Source organism: Monodon monoceros, unplaced genomic scaffold, assembly GCF_005190385.1.
Source record: "Monodon monoceros isolate NGI ecotype Baffin Bay Population unplaced genomic scaffold, NGI_Narwhal_1 Super_Scaffold_22, whole genome shotgun sequence".
NCBI classification, from domain to species: Eukaryota; Metazoa; Chordata; class Mammalia; order Artiodactyla; family Monodontidae; genus Monodon; species Monodon monoceros.
In genome coordinates this window covers 110,994,622-111,014,636 of record NW_021703779.1, presented here as the reverse complement: position 1 = coordinate 111,014,636, position 20,015 = coordinate 110,994,622, and the positions used below count along the sequence as shown (strand labels likewise).

At 44.2% G+C, this 20,015-nt stretch overlaps 1 protein-coding gene across 2 annotated transcripts in view; it reads left to right on the top strand.

Moving 5' to 3' along the window:
* HS6ST2 (heparan sulfate 6-O-sulfotransferase 2) overlaps positions 1-20,015 on the top strand; it is a 293,144-nt gene that overhangs the window by 238,649 nt on the left and 34,480 nt on the right. Inside the window, exon 5 of one of the 2 annotated variants that reach the window (XM_029240829.1) lies at positions 13,741-13,827. The exons of the other annotated variant lie outside the window; for it this stretch is intronic. Within the exon in view, the coding sequence (XP_029096662.1) occupies positions 13,741-13,827 (87 nt within the window). The remainder of the gene's footprint in view (positions 1-13,740; positions 13,828-20,015) is intronic. 2 annotated transcript variants of the gene reach the window in all.

Below are 20,015 nucleotides of genomic sequence, written 5' to 3'. Positions count from 1 at the left end.
ACCTACACCACATTATCTTAGCTGCCTGCAGGTTGCTGCCACTAGCTTACCTTCTAACAAGATATCCTCAGCCACTAAACATGGATGAATTTTATAGTCTGGAAATTATACTGCACTCAACTTCACTCTTTAAAAATATTTTTATTGGAGTATAGTTGATATAAAATGTTGTGTTAATTTCTGCTGTACAGCAGAGTGAATCAGTTATACATAGACATATACCCACTCTTTTTTATATTCTTTTCCCATATGGGTCATTACAGAGTACTGAGTAGACTTCCCTGTGCTATACAGGAGGTCCCTATTAGTTATCTATTTTATATATAGTAGCTCAACTTGACTTTTTTAAAAGTCTATATAAGATACTGTCCTATGGAGAATGCTTCTGTATTTCCAGAAAAATCTGTGCTTCTTAGACTCGGCACCAGGAATAAGTTTGACTCTCCTGACAAAAGGATGCCCTTCCTTTTTATCGCAAGTTGAAAACACTGTTATCCAACTTGTTTCCCTTATGGCCTTCGTTGCTAGGAAACTCAGAGCTAACTCTAGCTGTCAATTTCAGTAATCCTGCTGCCTAAGATTTTGAGAACGAGTCTCTCTCCCTTTTAAAAATATGTTTATTGATCTTGTTTTTTCCCAGGGTCGTATTATAGGTGTACCTTAGGATAAGCTACCTTTAATTTGGGATAGTGGTAGGTTATAAATTACAAAAAATTATTGCTGTGACCTAGCCTGTGATGGTCTAACACCAACCTGCATTCTCCTTCGCCCATGCTACTATCCCTGACCTTGTGCTCCTTGGAATAAACTGTGTTTCCATTAGTCACAGCCCCTATTTCCACAATAGATTTGATGCTTTCCCCCTATATATTGATACATCTTTCATCGTAATTTCTAGATGCCTCCAAATATCAGAAAAAGTGGGAAGGGAGTGCATAGAGCAGCTTTCACCACCCTGTTGTTTTCTTATCTCTGGAGCCAGTTGTATAAAACTGCCAAGAAGGAAATTTCCATTTAAGCCAGAACCTTTCAGCACAGGGATCACTGACCTGTGGCAGTTACTGATGCTAGGATTGCGGCTGTTGGTGCTCTACTTGACTTTCAGTTTGTGGCCATCACTTGACAGAATTAAAAATTGACTCTGCTCCGTCTGCTCGTTTGTTGAAGGGCACAGTCTGTTCCAGAAGAGATGCTGTCTAGGAAAACAAAGATTCTGTACCGTGCCCAGAAACCAAAATTAGATGGGTCGGGACCCAGGCCTGCAAGCTGTTGACTCCCTGGAGTTCATGGTCTTGCATGGGCCGTGGATAACCTTTCTCTAGAACCATGGGCAGTTGGACAATGTGCCTTGACAAGGTCTGGCTGAGTTTTGACATTCTGGCAAGCAGGTGGTAAAGGCCATGTCCCCTTAATTTAAACAACAGTCCTACCCAGGCCTACAAGAAATGAGTAGAGCAAGAGCTCCTGAAGGAAATTCAAAGAAAAAAACAGCAAACCTTTTTGAGAGTAAGAGGGTCACACTTTCCCTCTGGGGTTTCAGCTCCCTCTTGAGTTTCTGGAACTTTAACACTGAACGGTCCTCCCACAAGCCCCAGATAAGCTGAGAATTTCAAAGGTAACCTTAATAAATCACACTGAGAAGACAAAAGGAAAACACAATTAGCATTGAGTAGACAGGAGTCACAAAATCCATAATTCTGAGAATCCCAGGAGAAGCATTGAACAGCTTTAGGAAGCACATTTCTTTTGCCCCTGAGCCATTATACCCATTTTATGCATCTATCTGGGTGCCTTTCCTCCCAATTCTGGGTTTCCCTGAGATAAATACCACCTTGTTTTCCTCTGAGTGTCAACTCTTGCTTTCCCTGGTTGGATCTTTTGTGCTGCTTCCAGAGTCCCCCCACCCCTTCCAGGGCATGATGATTAACTGCCATTCTTGAACCCCGAAGAAGGTTCCAGCCCTTCAGAGCTTAAGTTATCTGCCTATCTCACAGGCAGTCATTCTTTTTCTTTTCGTAAAATAAATTTATTTATTTATTTTTTGGCTGCATTAGGTCTTCATTGCTGCGAGTGGTCTTTCTCTAGTTGCAGCGAGCAGGGGCTACTCTTTGATGCGGTGGGTGGGCTTCTCATTATGGTGGCTTCTCTTGTTGTGGAGCACGGGCTCTAGGGTGCGTGGGCTTCATTAGTTGTGGCACGTGGGCTCAGTAGTTGTGGCTCGCGAGCTCTAGAGCACAGGCTCAGTAGTTGTGGTGCACGCGCTTCGTTGCTCCGTGGCATGTGGGATCTTCCCAGACCAGGACTTGAACCCGTGTCCCCTGTGTTGGCAGGCGGATTCTTAACCACCGTGCCACCAAGGAAGTCCCGAGAATCATTCTTTACAACCCGTTGCTGGGGTGTTCTGACCCATCTATCCCCCATTGAGAGGGATCTGGTAGTGGCTTACTATGGTTTAACATTCATGGCATTCCTTCGTAGACAGCGTCAATAACAGAGTGAAGACAGTCATTTCCTCACAAAGGCTGAGGGAGTTAAGGAAGAGGGGAGGATCTTCTGTTAGTAGGATCTGCTCCCAGTCAGTAAGGAGGACATTTTTCATGAGGACTTTGTTCTTTACTTCATTTAGACTTTTGCAGTAATAAGCTTCATTTGTGCCTTTCATGTTTTTATCACTGTAGTTTTCTACCTCTCCACTTCTCCATTTTCCCTAAGCCAAGAAGTGCTCCCAGACAGGGAGATCTTGCATTGTGATTTCAGTGTTTGCTATAGAGAAATGTATGGACACCCAGTTTGTACAGGTTTAAAGAACTTGTTGATAGGAGGTTGATTGTTTAGTAGCTGGGGACAACTAGAGGGCCGTTATTTCAAAGCACAGAACCTATCTTGCAAAGAGGTGACAGAGATGATATCAGGACTCTCAGGAAGCCCAGGCCTGCCCAAGTGCAAAACAATTGGGTCTTGGCACGTGGCTGACTTGAATTCTGATTATTCCAGAGCCAAGATTTTCTTGAAGTTTCAAAACCAAGGGGGGAGCAGTAAGGCCCCTTTCTGATTTTGTACATAATAGAGAAAGCAAACAACAGGAACAATAATGAAAAGCAGACTAGTTCTTTCTTTGGGAGATTATAGTCATATTTGCATAAACTTTAGTACAGTTGCTTCATCTAGTTTAGGCACTAAAAATGTTTCTTGTTTTATTGACCTATGTTTCAATAAATAAGGCCAGACTGAAAAAAATATGTCCGAAGCCTATAATTATGGATTTGTTTGGCACAAGATGCTTCCTTCAGCATACTTCAGATCATCTTTTCCAGGAACTGATGAGAACAGGTTGCATGTGATCAAGAAGGCTCATTCTCTATCAAATACTCTTGGCATTATAAGGGACAGCATGACTGATGAAATACCACAGCTAATCAGAAAAGTGCACTAGGAGAAAGCAAGATGGAGCAGTTGGAACCCCAAGACACAAAACTGTCTTACAATCAGCAAATGAGTCTCTTCTGATTGCAACATTCATGCTTCCAGATCCAGTTTCTCCTTTGGCTTGCATGAGCCCACTTTCTCCATTCTAGCTTGTCATTAATCTTCCTCCCAGGCTCTGCTTTTCTCATTCTACACACTCTCCCTGTATAATCTCTTCTACTCTAAGATTTTCAACTGCCACCAATATGCTGAAGACTTCCAAGTCTCTGGAGACCATTCTTCAGCTGAGGTATATGTAGCTGCTTTGCCTCCACATATCCAATTGTCAATTTGTGTCCCACAGGCACAGAAAACTCAACATAACCCAAAACTGAACCTCTCATTTCCTTCCACATACCCTCCGCCCTCCCAAAGGCTTCCCCCCCGCCTTCTTGTACTACTTATGTTGGCAAATGGAGCCGCAGTTCATTCATGTTACCTCATCTTTGGTCCCAAGCCTTCCTGCCTTGTTCTGTATTCTGTAGGGGCTCTGACCAGGTTTGCTAGGTGCCAGCCAAGTTCTATCATTAACTCAATGTCCATGCTTGGATACCTCCCTTGGGTCCATCCATTCTCCTCTCTGAACCCTACTTTCTTGTCTCTAAGGAGCCTTCTAGCTCCGTATTTCTGAGTCTTTCCATTACCTGAGGTGGGGTATATTCAATAAAGAGCCTTAATCTTTGGCTTAGCTAAGTGCTCTGTGTTAGACTAGACTGTTATTAAAAACTCATATTCGTGGAAAGAAGTATATTGTTATATATTATACAAGGCCTAGTATTTAACAGTGATTAATGGGTGAAGGAGAACAAGATTTGTTTCCATGAATTTTCAGTATTTTAATCTCCCATGAACATACACAGTAGAAGAATGCTCAGATTTCCAAATTGGAACACAACAGAAAGAAGCTGATTATTGGGTTTCACTCGGAAAAGAAAATTAGAAGTTGCCTATACACATCATAGAACAGATAATATTTGCAAAGGAGCCCCTACTTAGAAACAACATGCAGTCAAACAAATGTGTGATCCCTGAATGAGTGATGCTTGAGCACTTTGAAAATGGAAATATTTTTGAGCCTTAACTGTCCCTCTCAATATAAATGAAGAGAAACCTTTAAAAACCTTTGCTTTAGAGGCACAGTGCTGTTAAGAGACATACTGGAGCAGAGTTGAGAGAACTTTTCTTTCCTAAATACACCAGAAAGCATTTTCAACACCTTGTTGACATGGCCCTTCTATTTTATTTCTAAGGAGCCAGCTGCACTTTTATTTTTATTTATTTATTTATTATTGTTTTATTTTATTTTTGACTGTGTTGGGTCTTCGTTGCTGCACGCGGGATTTCTCTAGTTGCAGCGAGCGGGGGCTACTCTTTGTTGTGGTGTGCAGGCTTCTCATCGCAGTGGCTTCTCTTGATGCGGAGCATGGGCTCTAGGTGCACAGGCTTCAGTAGTTGTGGCATGTGGGCTCAGTAGTTGTGGCTCGCAGGCTGTAGAGCACAGGCTCAGTAGTTGTGGCGCATGGGCTTCGTTGCTCCGCGGCATGTGGGATCTTCCTGGACCAGGGCTCGAACCCATGTCCCCTGCATTGGCAGGCGGATTCTTAACCACTGCACCACCAGGGAAGCCCCCAGCTGCACTTTTAAATCTTGGATACATTCACCCCCTTAGAAAGCACTTAAGATGTGGAGTTCAGCCACAAGAATGTATCTGAATGCTCCTGGCTTTGGACACTAACATGTAGCTAGAGAATTGGTGCCCTGAAGCCCCAGTGTTAAGATCAGAGGCCTTGGTTAGGCAGGACCAACCCTGCCTCCATCACCCAACCTGTCCAAGATCATCCAGCTATTACAAAGACGGGGTATGACCCCAGGTCTGCCTGATGCCAGCGCCCATGCTCTTTCTACAACTTTAGAGTTGCCTTCAGTTCGTTTGGCAATGCCAGTCTCCAAAGTTGCTGATTCCCACTGGTTTTATCCTACTTGACTTTCATATCAGTGGGCGTTGGAGCTCAGTAATAGCACTGTGATAGGCTATCACCTTTGTAGGCCTACGGTGTGGTCTGATATGTCATTTGAACAAAAACCCAAAGGCACATGACTCTGTTACCGGACCTCTTACTTAATATGTGTTAGTCTGTTCAATTCAAAAAACATATGTCAGAAGCCACATTTATCAGGATGCTTAGCGGTCAACAGATATTGAAAACCTTCTATATGACAGATGTCATAAGAAACTTTATGAACAGATAGGAACACAATTTACCCTTGTCCTCAAAGAACTTAATATATAATGTGCAGGCAGAGTGGACATTCTTGAGAATCCCATAAGAACATAGTAGAAAGTAAAAACAAAGTAATTATTCACCAGAGAAAAGGAAATGAATAAATGATCAGTTCCTGCCCCCGCCCCCAGCGACGCCCTTGGTTCACGTCATTCTGAAGTAGAAAGTCAGAATCGCACTTCCAAGGAAATGGACAGACTTTTCGTTTTCCCTCTGTGTGCTAATTCCTGCCACAGCAATTGGCCTCTTTGGCTTTTCCTAAAAGTTCACTGAGACTTTTCTGGCCTCCTCTGGGGACTCCTTAATGCATAATGTTCACCAACTAGGCTCCAGTTGTGAATTTTTAATTATGCCAGATCATTTTCAGTAACTAGAACTTCAAGCTCAATTAATGCTGTCAGATCCAATTTTGGTCTCACCTGCTCTGAGCTCCACTCTGTGGTGTTTGCAGTAATTTCCACTTCCTCAGGAAAGAGGAGCTTCTCCAGAGATGGATGTTGGCAGCCCTTGGCGTCTGCCTTTTCCTCACTCAGTAGCAGTACGGGGGGGATATTTCATCCAGAAGATTCTAATCGTGTTGCCTGGAAAGCAGGGGCAATGGATACGGCAGACTGTGATCCCTCAGTGGCCACTAAGTGTGGCTGTCTCATGCTTCTTGTGAGGCAGTGGTTCTCCCCACTTGATCTTAGCAGAAAGGCGGAGAAGCGATGAGGCAGTGGCTCTCAAAGGCCAACAACGTCAGCATCACCGGGAACTTGGTAGACGTGTAAATTCACAGGCCCACTTCCTAGAGCTGCTGAATCAGAGACTGTGGGTAGGACCCAGTTATCTGGGTTTTACAAGTTCTCCAGGTTATTCTCATGTCTAAGTCTATGAGCCACTGTTGGCAGATAAGTGTTTCAAACTAAGGATAGGCATAATTCGTTCCATTTTCTGAAAATTCTCATAACCCAGGTTTCATTTTCTGATTTTTTTTGATTTATGATTTTTAACACAAATCATAAATTTCATCATAGTAATTCAGCTTTACCTTTGCCTTCCCTGATTCCCCTAAGCATAGGTGGTTGCCGTCTGGTTTATTTCCCTAGTATCTTTTCACACTTGCTTTGTCCCATTTGGTACAAGGTGTTGTTTTGTATCTGTCAACGTGCTTGCCTCCTGCACCAGCCTTTGGGCCGCCTGAGGGCAGGAACCTTGTCCCACTCATCAGTATATCCCCAGGGCCCAACAGGATGAAGGGCACGCAGAAAACACACAGTAAACGTTTTTGAGTGAATATATTATTTAACGTTTTATAAGTTTCAAAACTTTGATGTGGCCTTAAGAAGTAGGACTCGCAGAAGAGGAAACTGAGACCCAGAGAAGTTAGGTGATTCGGTGGGTCGATTACAGATCGAGAGCTTGAGGCCAAAGCTTGCCTCAATTTGGGAAAGGTAATGGCCACAGGTCCTTAAACATTGCCCTCCTGAACTCAGCTCAACTCAGGAAGCCTGAGGTACTTTGGCTCTTCAAGGGCAAAGCCCTTGATTTGCTCCCAGGCAGGCTGCCCCCATCCCCAGCCGTGATGTTACTAGTTGTGTCATCCTTGTACCATTAGGAATGCTAAGAGAGGGTGACTGAGGGTGCCAGTTCGTAAGGCACAGTGCAAAGGCTGAGAACAGGAAAAGGGAAGGGAATAATGCCAAAAAATAGGAGTGGATTTTAGCACGATCGATGTGAGGTATAGTCTCTGATATGTGGTTAGTCCTTGGGAAAAGGGAGCAAAGAGGAAGGGGCATGAGCTGCAAGTGAAGCCAAAGTCTAAAGCTCAGTTTTGCTTCTCTGCCAGGCTGCCCTCCTTACACTGAGGTGACAGCAGCCTGGGATGTACTTTGCGAGGTGTCGTTGGGAAATGGGTTGACGGTGATTGCCACCCACCACTCCCCTTGGTGACCAGCTCGCCTTGTGACCTGTAAGCAATCTGGCTGGGCTAAGAGGATGGGGAGAAGCAGCCTATGGGCACAGACCCGTAGCAGCCTATGGACCGAAAAAGGCTTGAGGCCTGTACTTTCCCTCATTAACTTTAGCATTGAACCCTATACGAGTAAGTGAACTGGCTCAGGCTCTTTCCCTTGAGCCCCTGGGTTATAAGACTTTGGAACCCTCTTGTAAATCATCACAAACTGGGGTGGAAGAAAGCGGGTTCCAGTACAGGCTGTCCCCCGCCCCAAACATCCGCTCGTTAATCACAATGGATTGCTGTCCCATCAGGCTTTGCGGCTTATCTCACAGCTTTGACTCCCACTTGGGAGCGATGACTGTACATCTGACCCTGTCTCTTTCTTCTTGAGCTGCTGTGCCATCTCTCTAATTGCCTGCTGGACACTGTCCATCAACACCCCAACTCGATATGCTCCTGGCCAAATCCATCATCTTCCCCTCTAGTCCAGATCCCCTCTCAACGAATCTGTCTCTTTCACTGGCACCTCTGTTTTCCCAGTCATTCAGCTTCCAAACCTTCTCGGCACCCTCATGTAGACTTTATTCTCATTCTCCCGATGGAGTCAGTTCTCAAGTTCAGTCATTTCCTTTTGCTATGCCGTGCGTGGTTTCCTTCTTTCCACCCGCGTAACAACTATTCTGGTCCAGGTTCCCGTCATATTTCAGGTCTCAATCACCCTAAACCATCCAATACCAGAACTATGATTTTTTTTTTTTGGCTTCTCAATCCCCTATCTGATGGAGGAACCCAGGGCTAGATGTGAATGCAATAGTGGTGAGACACAGTTCCAGTGGCCTCTGATAGTCTGTAGCCAACATCCAAGCTCTTGGTAAAGACTTAAGTGAATAGCCAGCCGAAGTGAGAAAATAATATCATTTAGGAACTGATCATGTTCTTTCCTGATGCCAGTGAGGCATTCAGGGATGTGACCGCCTTCCCTGGGCAGAAACAGCATGTGCCAAGAGGTGAAGAGAGCAAAAGGGCAACAATAATCAATAAGCTTATTGCTCCAGTCCCCAGTGCCCCTGTGGTGAGTTGTTAGAGTGAAAAGTTAATGGAAGGGGAGAGGCCAAGATAATGCGAGTGTCCCAGCTGCCTTTTCCAAGAGCTCTGCAATTACAAAGTAATTGTGCGCTTCTGTGTGAATGGTTTATCTGATCAGCTGAGTGCCCTCTGCTTTAGAGAGGAGAATCCTAAGACAGAAGGAAGTCACATGCCTCCCTGGCAGCCAGGATTAGAACTCAAGATTCCTGAGTAAATGCTTTGAATGCCTGAGGTTGTTTCTGAGAGACTAGCCACAATGGGCTTCACAGCAATAAAGATGAGCATTTTCTCTTGTCTAAAAACCCTCAGTCATTGCCCACAGTTAAGCAAAGGGAACCTAGGGGAGGAAGCTAAAGGAAAGCACAGCTTAGTGAACTGAACTTTCTTTGCTTGATGGTTAATAGAAATCATAGATCATGGGAAGAGGATGCTTAAAGAGACATGGACTCGACTTTAGACACTTCGGGTAGAAGAAAATGAAAAAGTTTGGAACCAAGAAAGAAAACCACTCAGGACATAACCTAGCAAGACAGAAAAATGAAATGAAGAATCCTCACCAGCTCTAATTAAAGGAAATCAATATTTGAAGAGCTGTCTTGCTCAGTAACAGGACAAGGGCAAAAATACTTCAGCAACGTGAGCCTCTTAGAAAATAGAAAAGCAGGCTTTCATGGGGAAGCAATCATGATTTAAAAGGCTTCAAAAGACAACCACTTGGTGGGTTGATATGTTGTAGAGGGCACTCAAGCACCTTTTGGGAAGGAGATAGATGAGCTTCTATGCCTGCTAGACTCTATATTTGTAAAGCACATTTCCTTATCCTGGGAGCTCTAAGAAGCCAAGGGTTACTTCTAGGGAGCAAAGAGTAGCTACCATTTCCCCAGAGAGACTTGAAGTAAACCCTTAACAGTAGCTTGGGTTTCATCTCTGTTACCACTTGCAAGAACACACACTGGAAAAACACTAAAAGCCATACAAATGCAACAGACTTTCTGTTGTTATTCGTGGCGCTAGCCAACCATCCGAGCAAGTCCTTTCTAAGCTCACCTCTTTGTGATCCACGTGATGATCAACCATCAGTAACTGGAATCCAGTTTTCCCAGACCGTTCTTCCTTAGGCGTGGAAAATATGGGACATGTGTGTCACCACTTCCTTCTCTCCCACCAGTGCCAGACATTGATACAGTTGGCACTCCTTTTCCACTGAGCCGAAATGCAGCTTTTTCATTTATTTGTTCAACAAATATTTTTTGGAGCACCCTCTTAAGAGCTAGTTGGAGAGATGGATAAACAGTAAAATATAAACAACACTACAGGCACCACATGCTAAGTGCCAAAAAAAGATATGTAGACAATGAGTATTATAGCCCAACTCTCTCTTCCGAAATACAATTTCAAATTCCTAGGGCCCTGAAAATTAATTTTTAAAACTTCAGTGCTGTTTTAGTTAGAGCAACACAACTATTTCTCATGGGTCTGAGACGGATTAATTCCAAAAAGAGCTTACGAAGTACTACCGGAAATGCAGAAGTTTCTGTATGCCACCCATCAAGAAAGTGAGTCGAGGGCGTTTGAAACTGCTAGGTTCTTCTCCCTCAAGTACCTCTCTGACCTAAGAGAAAAATCCAGATTGGAGTGGATCTGATTGCCATTTTGGGTTAAGTACCCTGGATGCCATTTCAGCATCAAATTATTCAATCAGAAACACTTTGAAAATGCTGAAGAGTTGGGTTAGTCAGTTTTCCCACCTGGATACAATGTGCATAATACTGCAGGATTTTATTTTTCACTTTTCTGGTGTTGGAGACATTTGTGGAGCCGATGGAAAATGGTTTACAATACATGTTGATGGACAGCCGACCAAACAGACAGAGCGAGTGCTGGCATTCATTAAATTTTCCTGTCAGGAACCCACCTGGAATTGTATCCATAGGTCTTTGATGAGGCCGGCTTGGGAGGGAGAGAGGAAAGAATCTTACCCCAGGAAAAAGATAGCTACTCCTGAGGAGTGGGAGAAGCCTGGATCCATGCCCCCTGGGATTTCAGGCCATAGCTTTTAATATCCCAAAGAGGAGATGAAAGTCAAAAGGGCTGACAAGTGGTCTAGAGACAGACAAGATAATGACAACTGGGGTGCGCCTGTTTCAGATGTGTAAGTTGGAAACTAGCTCTAATTCCAGGCAGCCCCCCCCAATCTCATATATCCCCAAGTTATCATCCAGGTATCCTAAAAGCAGGCAGGGCTTATTCCTGTAAGTCCCTGGGACTGCCACATGCTTCTTTCAGTGGTCAGCATCCTTGGCAGCATCTTAATCTTTGGATCATTGACCCATGTTTTTCCAGATCTCTGAGGCTCCCAGACAGTCTGCAGTTGCAAGATTTTCTCTTTCTCTCTCTTGGAGCACTTCTGGAAAACTTGAGGTCTCTCTTTCTCAAAGTTTCAGAATCATAGCATCTTGTCCAGACTTACGTACTCAGCCTGGAACTTTGAGGGGGAGCTCTTTTCCCTCAGTGTTAGGCCAACCTTTCTATACAACAGTTCCTTAGTACATCTACAGAATTAAACTCCTAGGATCCAAGCCTGCCACCATTCTGCTGGCCACTCCCCCACTTTCAGATACCTTTTGCCACTGTCAGTGGATCTGCTATTGGCACGGAACAAACATTTTGAGTTACTTGATTACTTTCACCTCCAGTCTTGGTGCCGTACCTTCCGTCTGTGATTTTTCTCTGAGCAAGTTTTGTGTTTATTCCACTCAGATCTGCCCTTAAAGGATTTGGCACTTGGTCAGAGGGGGTCCTTATTTCGATCACTTAAAGGAAGACTGCTCCAGGACCACCACCTCCTCCCACCTCCATAGCAGCTGTTAATAAGGCCGCCACGGCCAGCTGACAGCTTTCCCGGATGTCCTGCGGTGCCCTGCATTGAGCTTAAAGAGGGTCACTTGTCATGCAGATTTTAAAGGACCCTTGGCTCGCAAGGCACAGACTTGGGAATACAGCAGTGGGAATGGGTGTCTTTTATTCAAAAGAACGTGGATGCCTGAACTTAGTGACTCGGGAGACAGGGTGTTGAGTGACCACCTACTATTCTGAACCTAGCAGCCTGCAAGATCAAAAGATCCCTTGTTTCAGAAGGCTTCCATCAAAGTTTCCCACTGCCTCCAGTTTGAGTGAGGGGGTGGGAGGAGGAAGGCTCAGTGGCCAGTGAGCTGAATGTGGAAGTGAGGGAATTGAGACCCGCTTGAATTTTGCAACACACAGCGTATTTCATCCTCTGCATGAGACTGCAGCAGCCTTCTGGAAGAGACACTTTTGAATTCTTCTGAGTTCCAGTCTTTTGTCCAGTTATCACTTCGTTTCTGAGGGGGGTTCTGAATGGGGATGGTAGCTGCTATGGTCCCAGGGATGGTTAAGGAGTTCTTTGCCAGGAAGTCAGCGTGGATGGGCAGGGGCAGTGCTGCATGAGTTCTTCAGCACTTTGTCTCAGCGGGCTTCTGACACCTCCTGGGAGACAGACTGTGCGCCTACTCTCTCCAGAGCCACCCACCCCAGCAGAAGGATTGGCGCTCACCTTGGTGACTCCCACTTCAAAGGAGTGCTTTGGAGCCCTCCTGGACACTGAATCCTACCTGCTGGAACTTTCGCTATCTGTCTGATTAGCCCTGTGCTCACACACATCTGTATTGCCTTGGCAATCGCCAGGAACCCATGATTATCTCTTGTTCCAGTCACATCCACATAGCCACTTAAAGCTGATGGATGTGAGGCAGAATACCTTTTGTGACCCACCCTCTCACCCTACCTCACCCCACATCTAAATACAGCTGCTTGCAGGCACCTATTCCTGAGGTACTTAAAAGATTCATAAATATCTGGAAAGGTCTTTGACATTCTCTGAGACAATATTCTGTGCCCTTGGAAGGCTCTATTATACTCATTGAAAGCCAAGATATGCATTTTTCATCTTTACCTTCACTTTTTGTAAAAGGTTATGCTGACGTAGATCTTAGTAACAAAAAAAAATTCTTTCTGATGAAATCAGGATAAATAATTCCACACATCATCAAGTGGGGAAAAAGGCTTTGAATTGGTTTCCATGGAAATCTGGAGATGAAGTAAAGTAATAATTTCAAGGCAGAGCAGCTGAATTGAAGATAATGGTAAAAATAGTTTGATAAAGAAAATAGAATAAAGTAACCAAGAAGCCTCCAATCAATTATTCCTTTTTGTTTACCTTCAAGTGATTAATTTGTCTGCGTTTATTAACCTGAAGAGATTAAGCAGACCTTCCTAGTGATTTATTTCGTAATTGTTTCCAAGGTTTGACATAAGCTGTGGAGTTATTGAAGGTGGAGATCTAAATTCAATTACTCATGAAGCAGGTGGTGCTTCACCTGAAAGAATATCTGAATTCACGGCCTTCCCATGTTAACATTATGAGTGAAAATTATTAATTTATCTGATAGTATCTCCCAAAGACTTTTAGAAGTCATTTGGCATCCACAACTTCACAACAAGTCAGCAGCTTCAGAACTGAACTTGAAGTACAGAGAGCCCAGAGACAGGAAATAAAGGATTTTATGTTAAAGACTAGTTAATTTTTTTGGCCAGAGCCTCTCTTGAGGCCTGGGCTGTGGCACTGTCATTAATGGCATCCACCAGCTCAAGCTTTGAATGCCAAAAGAATAGCTTTCTTTGAACTTGACCAATGGTTCCCACTCTCTGTACCTTTGAAGGACAGCACTGGATAAGATCACGCTTTATTTTGACAGGCGAGAGAGACACACGCATGCACACACACGCGCACACACACACACACACACACGGGGGGGCGTGGGGGGGAGAAGAGAGAGATTAAGATATTGAAAGAGAGACGCCTTGAAAGTCTTTAAATGAAATAACTAATTTCTTTTTGTCTCTGTGGTCATTGTTGTATATATTTTTCTATTCTTTCTGTGAGTGTAGTAAGGATAGACGGGGTTCTCCAAACACTAATCCAGGCGCCAACTCTCCGTCATCCACAAAGTCCCGGAACACATCTAAGAACGGGAAGTAAGTGAAAAGTGCCCCTGTGCATCCAACATAGGCTGTCACCAAGCCATGTACTGTCCTCATTTTGTCATTCATTCATATTCATTCAAAGATTTGCAGAATGCCTTCTGTGTGCTTTGCTTTGGGCTAGTCACTGGGGAATTTAAATGAGTAAGGAATGTGTCAGGAATATTGGGTGCATGAAGAACTAAAGAAGGGGAGGAGAGGGAGGGGGAAGTCAAGAGATGGCTTTGGAAAGATAGCTTTTAGGGCTGATTGCGATGGGTAAGGACTTATAGCAATGCAAGATTTGGACTATGAGTCTCAAAAGTTGAAGAAAGAAGAAGCAGCGGCACTGATCAATCGTTTTCTGATTTGCAAAATCCATGAAAATCTGTCTTTGATCCATACACTAAGATTTGGGGTGGATTTAGAAGAATCTGGAAAGCCATTCCATAACTATCCTGGTTTAATTACATTTGCATTGTAACCATGTCACTGATGTACATGATATGTGTATTCTTTTCCTAGCGACTAACCTGTACCATGACCTAACCCAAAACTGTCTTTTTGGTATTGCCAAAAACTTGTATTGGCTGAATATTTGTGATGTTAGATTTACCTCTTTGGGCTGATTCCAGGAAGCAACATTGGCCGACTTCTCCCTTTGGATTCAGCAGAGAATGGCAGTCTGAAACAGTGTGATCCCATGCAGATGGCATACCTCCAATTAGTCGCTCCCCCTTTGAAGTGGCTTCAGCCCTTTGGTGAATGACTCAGGTCCTCTTGTAAGCCCTCTGTCTCAGGGCTGTGGGGCATTGTGACGGGCAGAAATACAACCCCAAAGGAGAACCCAGCCTGCATCTAGGAGAAGATGAAAGATGCCTTCATCATGCTAAAAGCTCTAATCTAGCAATAAGATATATCACTACAAGAGCATGGCTTTGCCATGAAAGGTGAATTTGTAACGGTCATATATTTTATGTATTCAGCATTGGACCATAAATGCTGCACTTTGAATATGATCTTATTTTCAACTCCCAAAGTGAAAGAGCTATTGGCTCCCTTTTTTTTCTCCCTTCTCCTCCTGAATACCATTTCAGGTTTGCATATAAAGTTGAATGTGGGCTATCTTGGAGAATATCAAAAGCAGTGGTGAAGACAGAAGACGAAATCTCAGAGCAGTTAGAACTCGTTTCAGTTATTTATTGCTGAGCACCACAATCAAAATGCTGAATAAATTATGAAGGAAGGGAATTGATACACACGTTCCCAAGCAGCTGAATGTTTCCAAATTAGTCCCAATTCATCGTCAGCATGCGCCCGCGGTTAACAGAGATAGCCTTGGAGAATCTCTTTGAGCTCCATGCTTGCAGAAACGGCAGGCCCTGGTCTGGGTATCTTGTACACACCTGTCCTGCTGACAACTGCAGGGCACAGTCTCCGTTTATTAGACCCTCATGTATAATTAAGGATGTTTGTGATTGCTGTTGCACTTTGAAAGGAGCATTGTTTTGTTTCTTTTGGCTTTGCGGGAACCCAGACTCTTACCTTGTGAATGAAGAGTCCCCGTGGAGCAGTCGGTAGAATCGGAGTTCAGATGACATAAAGAACGCATAGCTAATACCATACCCGGCTTGTTAACAGTAGGAGGCCTGCATAAATACATTCTTAAGTAGATAAACATGATCTTATATCCCACTTGCTGGATTTGGACACCTCCCAAACTTCTGCCATGGTGAGGGCCTCCCTTCCCGCACGTTCTGAGCTAGGTGTCTTTTATCTGCCATGTACGTGACTCACAGACTGCGCTGGTTCTTTACAATTTTTCTTTCTTTTCGGGGATTATTAATGAAGATTAAAAAGTTCTCCAATAGCCAGTGTTCTCTTCAAGGATATGTTTCAGGTTCCCTTTCTCTTATCTCCCAACAGTTGGCGGGAAGTTGTTGGGTTTTTTTTTTAAACTCTTTTCTGCACATTTTCTCCTCAGGATATTTTGGTCAACAGCAGCAGTACTGACCTTCCATGAATATGGTGAGACTATCCGGGGGGGGGGGCATTTTCCCACACTCTCTAGAACAGTGTCTATCAATGTCTAGGCACGTGTGTTGTTATACTTCAGAGAGAGTGGTTACTTCTGGGTTTGGGAGTGTGTGTGGGGAGGCGGGGAGCTAGGTGGGCTTCTGCTCCCTGGGATTTTCCCCGTGGTGCCTTTCACAGTGGACAGCATCCAGGGTGGGTGCTGTCCTGCTGGGTTTTCTCATGTTATTTGACCTCATGACAGGGGGATAGCAGTTTTTAAGAATTCCTCTGTTATTTTGAGGCCAGATACAGGCTGGGAGACAGAAGGTGTCTTTTCTTCTCTGGAAAGAAACTGGCCTCCTCTGTTTTTGAAGACAAGTCAAGCTGCCTCAAATATACCTCATGACTAAAAATAGTAACAACTAGTATGTGTTGAGTGAGTGCTATGGGCCAACCTCTGTCCCCGAGCGCTTGATACAATTCGTGTCATTAATTCTCACCCACCAAAAGCTCAGGAAGTAGGCACTATTATTACTTCCATTTGATACACGAGGAAATTGAGGCTTGGAGAGGATATTGTGTGCCTACATGGGGTGTCCCAATGAACAGTTTTGGTAAAACCCTTCTTTAGCACCAATAATAGTAATAACAATCAGTAAAATCTATCGAGCTTTGACTTTGTGCGCTTGTGCTAGACCCTGGGCCACAGAGACAAATGCAAGATACAATAGGTGCCCTCAAGGAACTCAGTCTTCATAGAGGACAGAGGATGGCAACACGGTGTTTACAGTGAGCAGTCACGGGGGGCTGTTGATCTGAAGCTGGGTACCAGCCCTCTGTTTCAGGGAGGAACAGATGGAATGGGATATGTCTGAGCAGCAGAGCCAGACTACCCTGGCAGTGACTTTCAGGGAGGTACATGCAGTTTCTTCTATGCTAACGATGAGCCAAATTGACAGGACAGGGAAAAAAAGCAGTGCAGAGCCATACCACTGAGATCAGGAAGCATAGGTTTGGCAGAGGTTAATCAGAGACCAGCCAGACCAGGCCACCATATTTAATTTGGTTCCCTTCGATAATGTGAATCTGTTATTCTGTCTGACACATCAAGCCACAGTCAATCCTTTTGCTGATCCATTGGGTTATTCCCAGCAAGCACTTAAACTGTCAAGACTGAGCATACATGGTAGCCACAAGGAGCCATTACAGATTTTCTTTTTGTACCTGAACGTGTTCACACGTCACATGAGACCAACACTTTTGCTGACCTGATAAGGACTCAAGAAGGGTCAGTCACTTTCCCAGAGTCACGCGTCTAGTTCATAGCAGAGGTCAGCCTAGAATCCTGGTTTTCTAATACTTGTCCTGTGCTCTTTCTACGGCAATGTGTGCTGCAGTTCTGCTCCCAGATAGCAAGACACTTCGGCCAATTGCACCACACAAGGCTTGGAGCCTGGTCTCAGGATGTCCAGCTGAGTGCTGTGCCCTTTTTACGTTACCATACCTGTGTGGGTAGGTTCTGTTAGCCTCTGTGAAAATGGAGCCCTTGGGGAGAAATTGGAATCATTCCACTTAAAAAAAATGTAGGGGTAGTGATGATGAAGGGAAACAGCATGTACTTTTCAAACACTTCACTTTTTCTCGAAAATAACATCATTTTGGTTGTGTTTGGACAGTTACCCTTTCTCAATATTACTGTTGAGCTATCTCGAGCCTTTAACACACCCTTTCATCAAGAAAGCAATAAAGAGAACTCGTAGATCACTATAGCTGTTCTCCTTCAAACCAGACAACCAAGGCTGAGGGTGTGTGTGTGTGTGTGTGTGTGTGTGTGTGTGTGTGTGTATAACATTCAGAGGCATCAATTTAAAAATTAGATTGCAGGCAGTTGCAGATGAGGCTGGAAATGAATCAATCCTCTCAGCCTGAGGTGTTTTTCACATAGGCTCAGGCTATGGAAAGACAAAGACTAAGTTCAATGTTCAAATACTGGTGAAGGCCAGGAATATTGCAGGACCAGGGCAGAGCACCCAAGCACAGTGCCTGGTAGACGATACCATAAATGTTGAGTTCAGTTCCATAAATATTGGCTTAAATGAATTAAGCTGGGGAGGGGATGCTAAAATGGAGAAAAAGGAGTACAGAAGGGGGATATGAGATGGTCAAGTCAATTCTTACTCACTTTACACTTCTACCCAGAGCCGACCCTGGTAGCAGATGCCACAGGAAGACTGATTCCAAGCTGTTTTTGCCAAAATTGTCTCATAACGGACAGGCCTGTTTATCTTTTCAGCAGTCTCTAGATGAGCAGAGTCAGGAGCACATAGCTTCATAAATCAACTAAACACACCAACAGTCCTTTGGTTTTGGTTGGCAGGACCCAAACGGAAAACTTTCCTGCTTTAGAGAGAAGAGGTGAAGTCTTGCTTGTTCTGTGTGGATTCAGTGTGGTGCAGTTTTATGTTCAGATTGAGTTGTTTACATGTGCATCACTGGAGTCCATGTCCTGTGTACTATGATCTCATGATTATGTCATTTCCTCTCATTGAGAGCCATGTATTTCTTCTAAGATAGTAGGCTGTGACTACCACTAAAACCCCTAGTTTTGCCTCTGTGTATGAAAGAGCGTGTGTGTGTGTGTGTGTGTGTGTGTGTGTGTGTGTGTGTGTGTATTTTCACTTCACAATGGTGGTATGCTGTATGAGCATAGCAATCAAATGGTCAAGTACTGAACTTTTCAAATAAGCGCTGTAGTTTGATGTGATGATGATGTCAATAGTGCCTTAGTTTAGCTATTAGACTAAGTCTAATATCACAAAAGCTTGTGAAAAACCAAAGCCCCAAACACTCTCTCTCTTCTCTCTCTCTCTCTCTCTCTCCACGCCCTCCCTCCCTCCCCCTCCATCTCTGCTGTTGCTCCTTTGTAGAAAAAAGCAAATGACAAAAACATAAGCCAATGTCAGAATGTATTCCTAAGAACAACTTGGAGTGGAGTGTGCCCGAGAATCAGTACATTTATAGCCGAATTGCCTTTTCCCTCCAATATTCGCCAGCCAGGATAGTGCGAGACTTTTGGTCACAACAAAAATGTCAAATCTACCCCAGAAAGTATACTCATTAATTAGGCAGGAAAGTAACGTAAGACATTTGAAAAGGACTTTTAATAACAAGGGGTAAATAACACATAGGCTTGGCATATTTTGAGGTTTCACCTAGTGCTAACCAACTGTAGATGGGGCTGTTCAAAGACCTCTTTAAATAAATTAATCATGCAGCCTTGTGTGTATTTGAAAGGACATCAGCTTTGGAGTCAGATAGACCTGGATGTGAATCCTGGCTCTATCACTGATTAGCTTAGTACCTACCTCATTGGGCTGTTGTGAGGATAAAATAAAATCCAAGTAAGACTCTTCTAGTGCCTGGCACATGGCAAGTGCTTAATAAATGTCAACTAGTGATTATGCTTGCCTCTGCTGCCAACATACTGCAGCTGGACAGTGTGACCTGGCCAGCATGATCCTGAGCAAATCAGAGCTCTGGTTATCTGCTTTGCCAGCTCCAGAAATGGGGAAGCAGACGCCCCAGCACCACTGGCAATACATAAACAATGCCCACAGATTGAGACAAGAAATTACTGGAAGATCCAGGAAGAAACAGTCCAGTTATGGAAATATTCCCTAGGGGGTACACGTGCATCTCTGTGATGGTTAGGATGTAGAGTATACTCAGTAACATCATAAATCCCCCTAAATATCTGACTGTCCATGCTGACCCTGGTTCTCCAGCTTAGTCAAGAAGGGTGTTGTGCTAATGGAGCCTTAGGAGGCAGGTGTCATTCTTCTCCCTTCTCACCTGCTGCACAAAATCACAGACTCAACATGCTGCTCTCTAGAGCAGGGGTCCTCAATAACTCCTTTCTCCTCTGTGACATACATGGTTGAGAACTCTCATTGGCATTGCTCCAGGGGACCTCAGGGCTGCGTCCACTTCCCAGGTGCTGGCTGGAATTCTACTCCTCTCTCACCTGAGAAGGCCTAGGAATGCAAAGAAGAGGGATGTTAAATAGGATTCCTCCGTTTTCCTCTGAGTAACACATCTCTCTCCGTCTCTGTCTCCCTATTGCAGTCCGTGTCTCTCTCCGTCTAGAACTCCCTCTCTTTCTCCCTTCCTCCTTCCTTTCCTCCCTC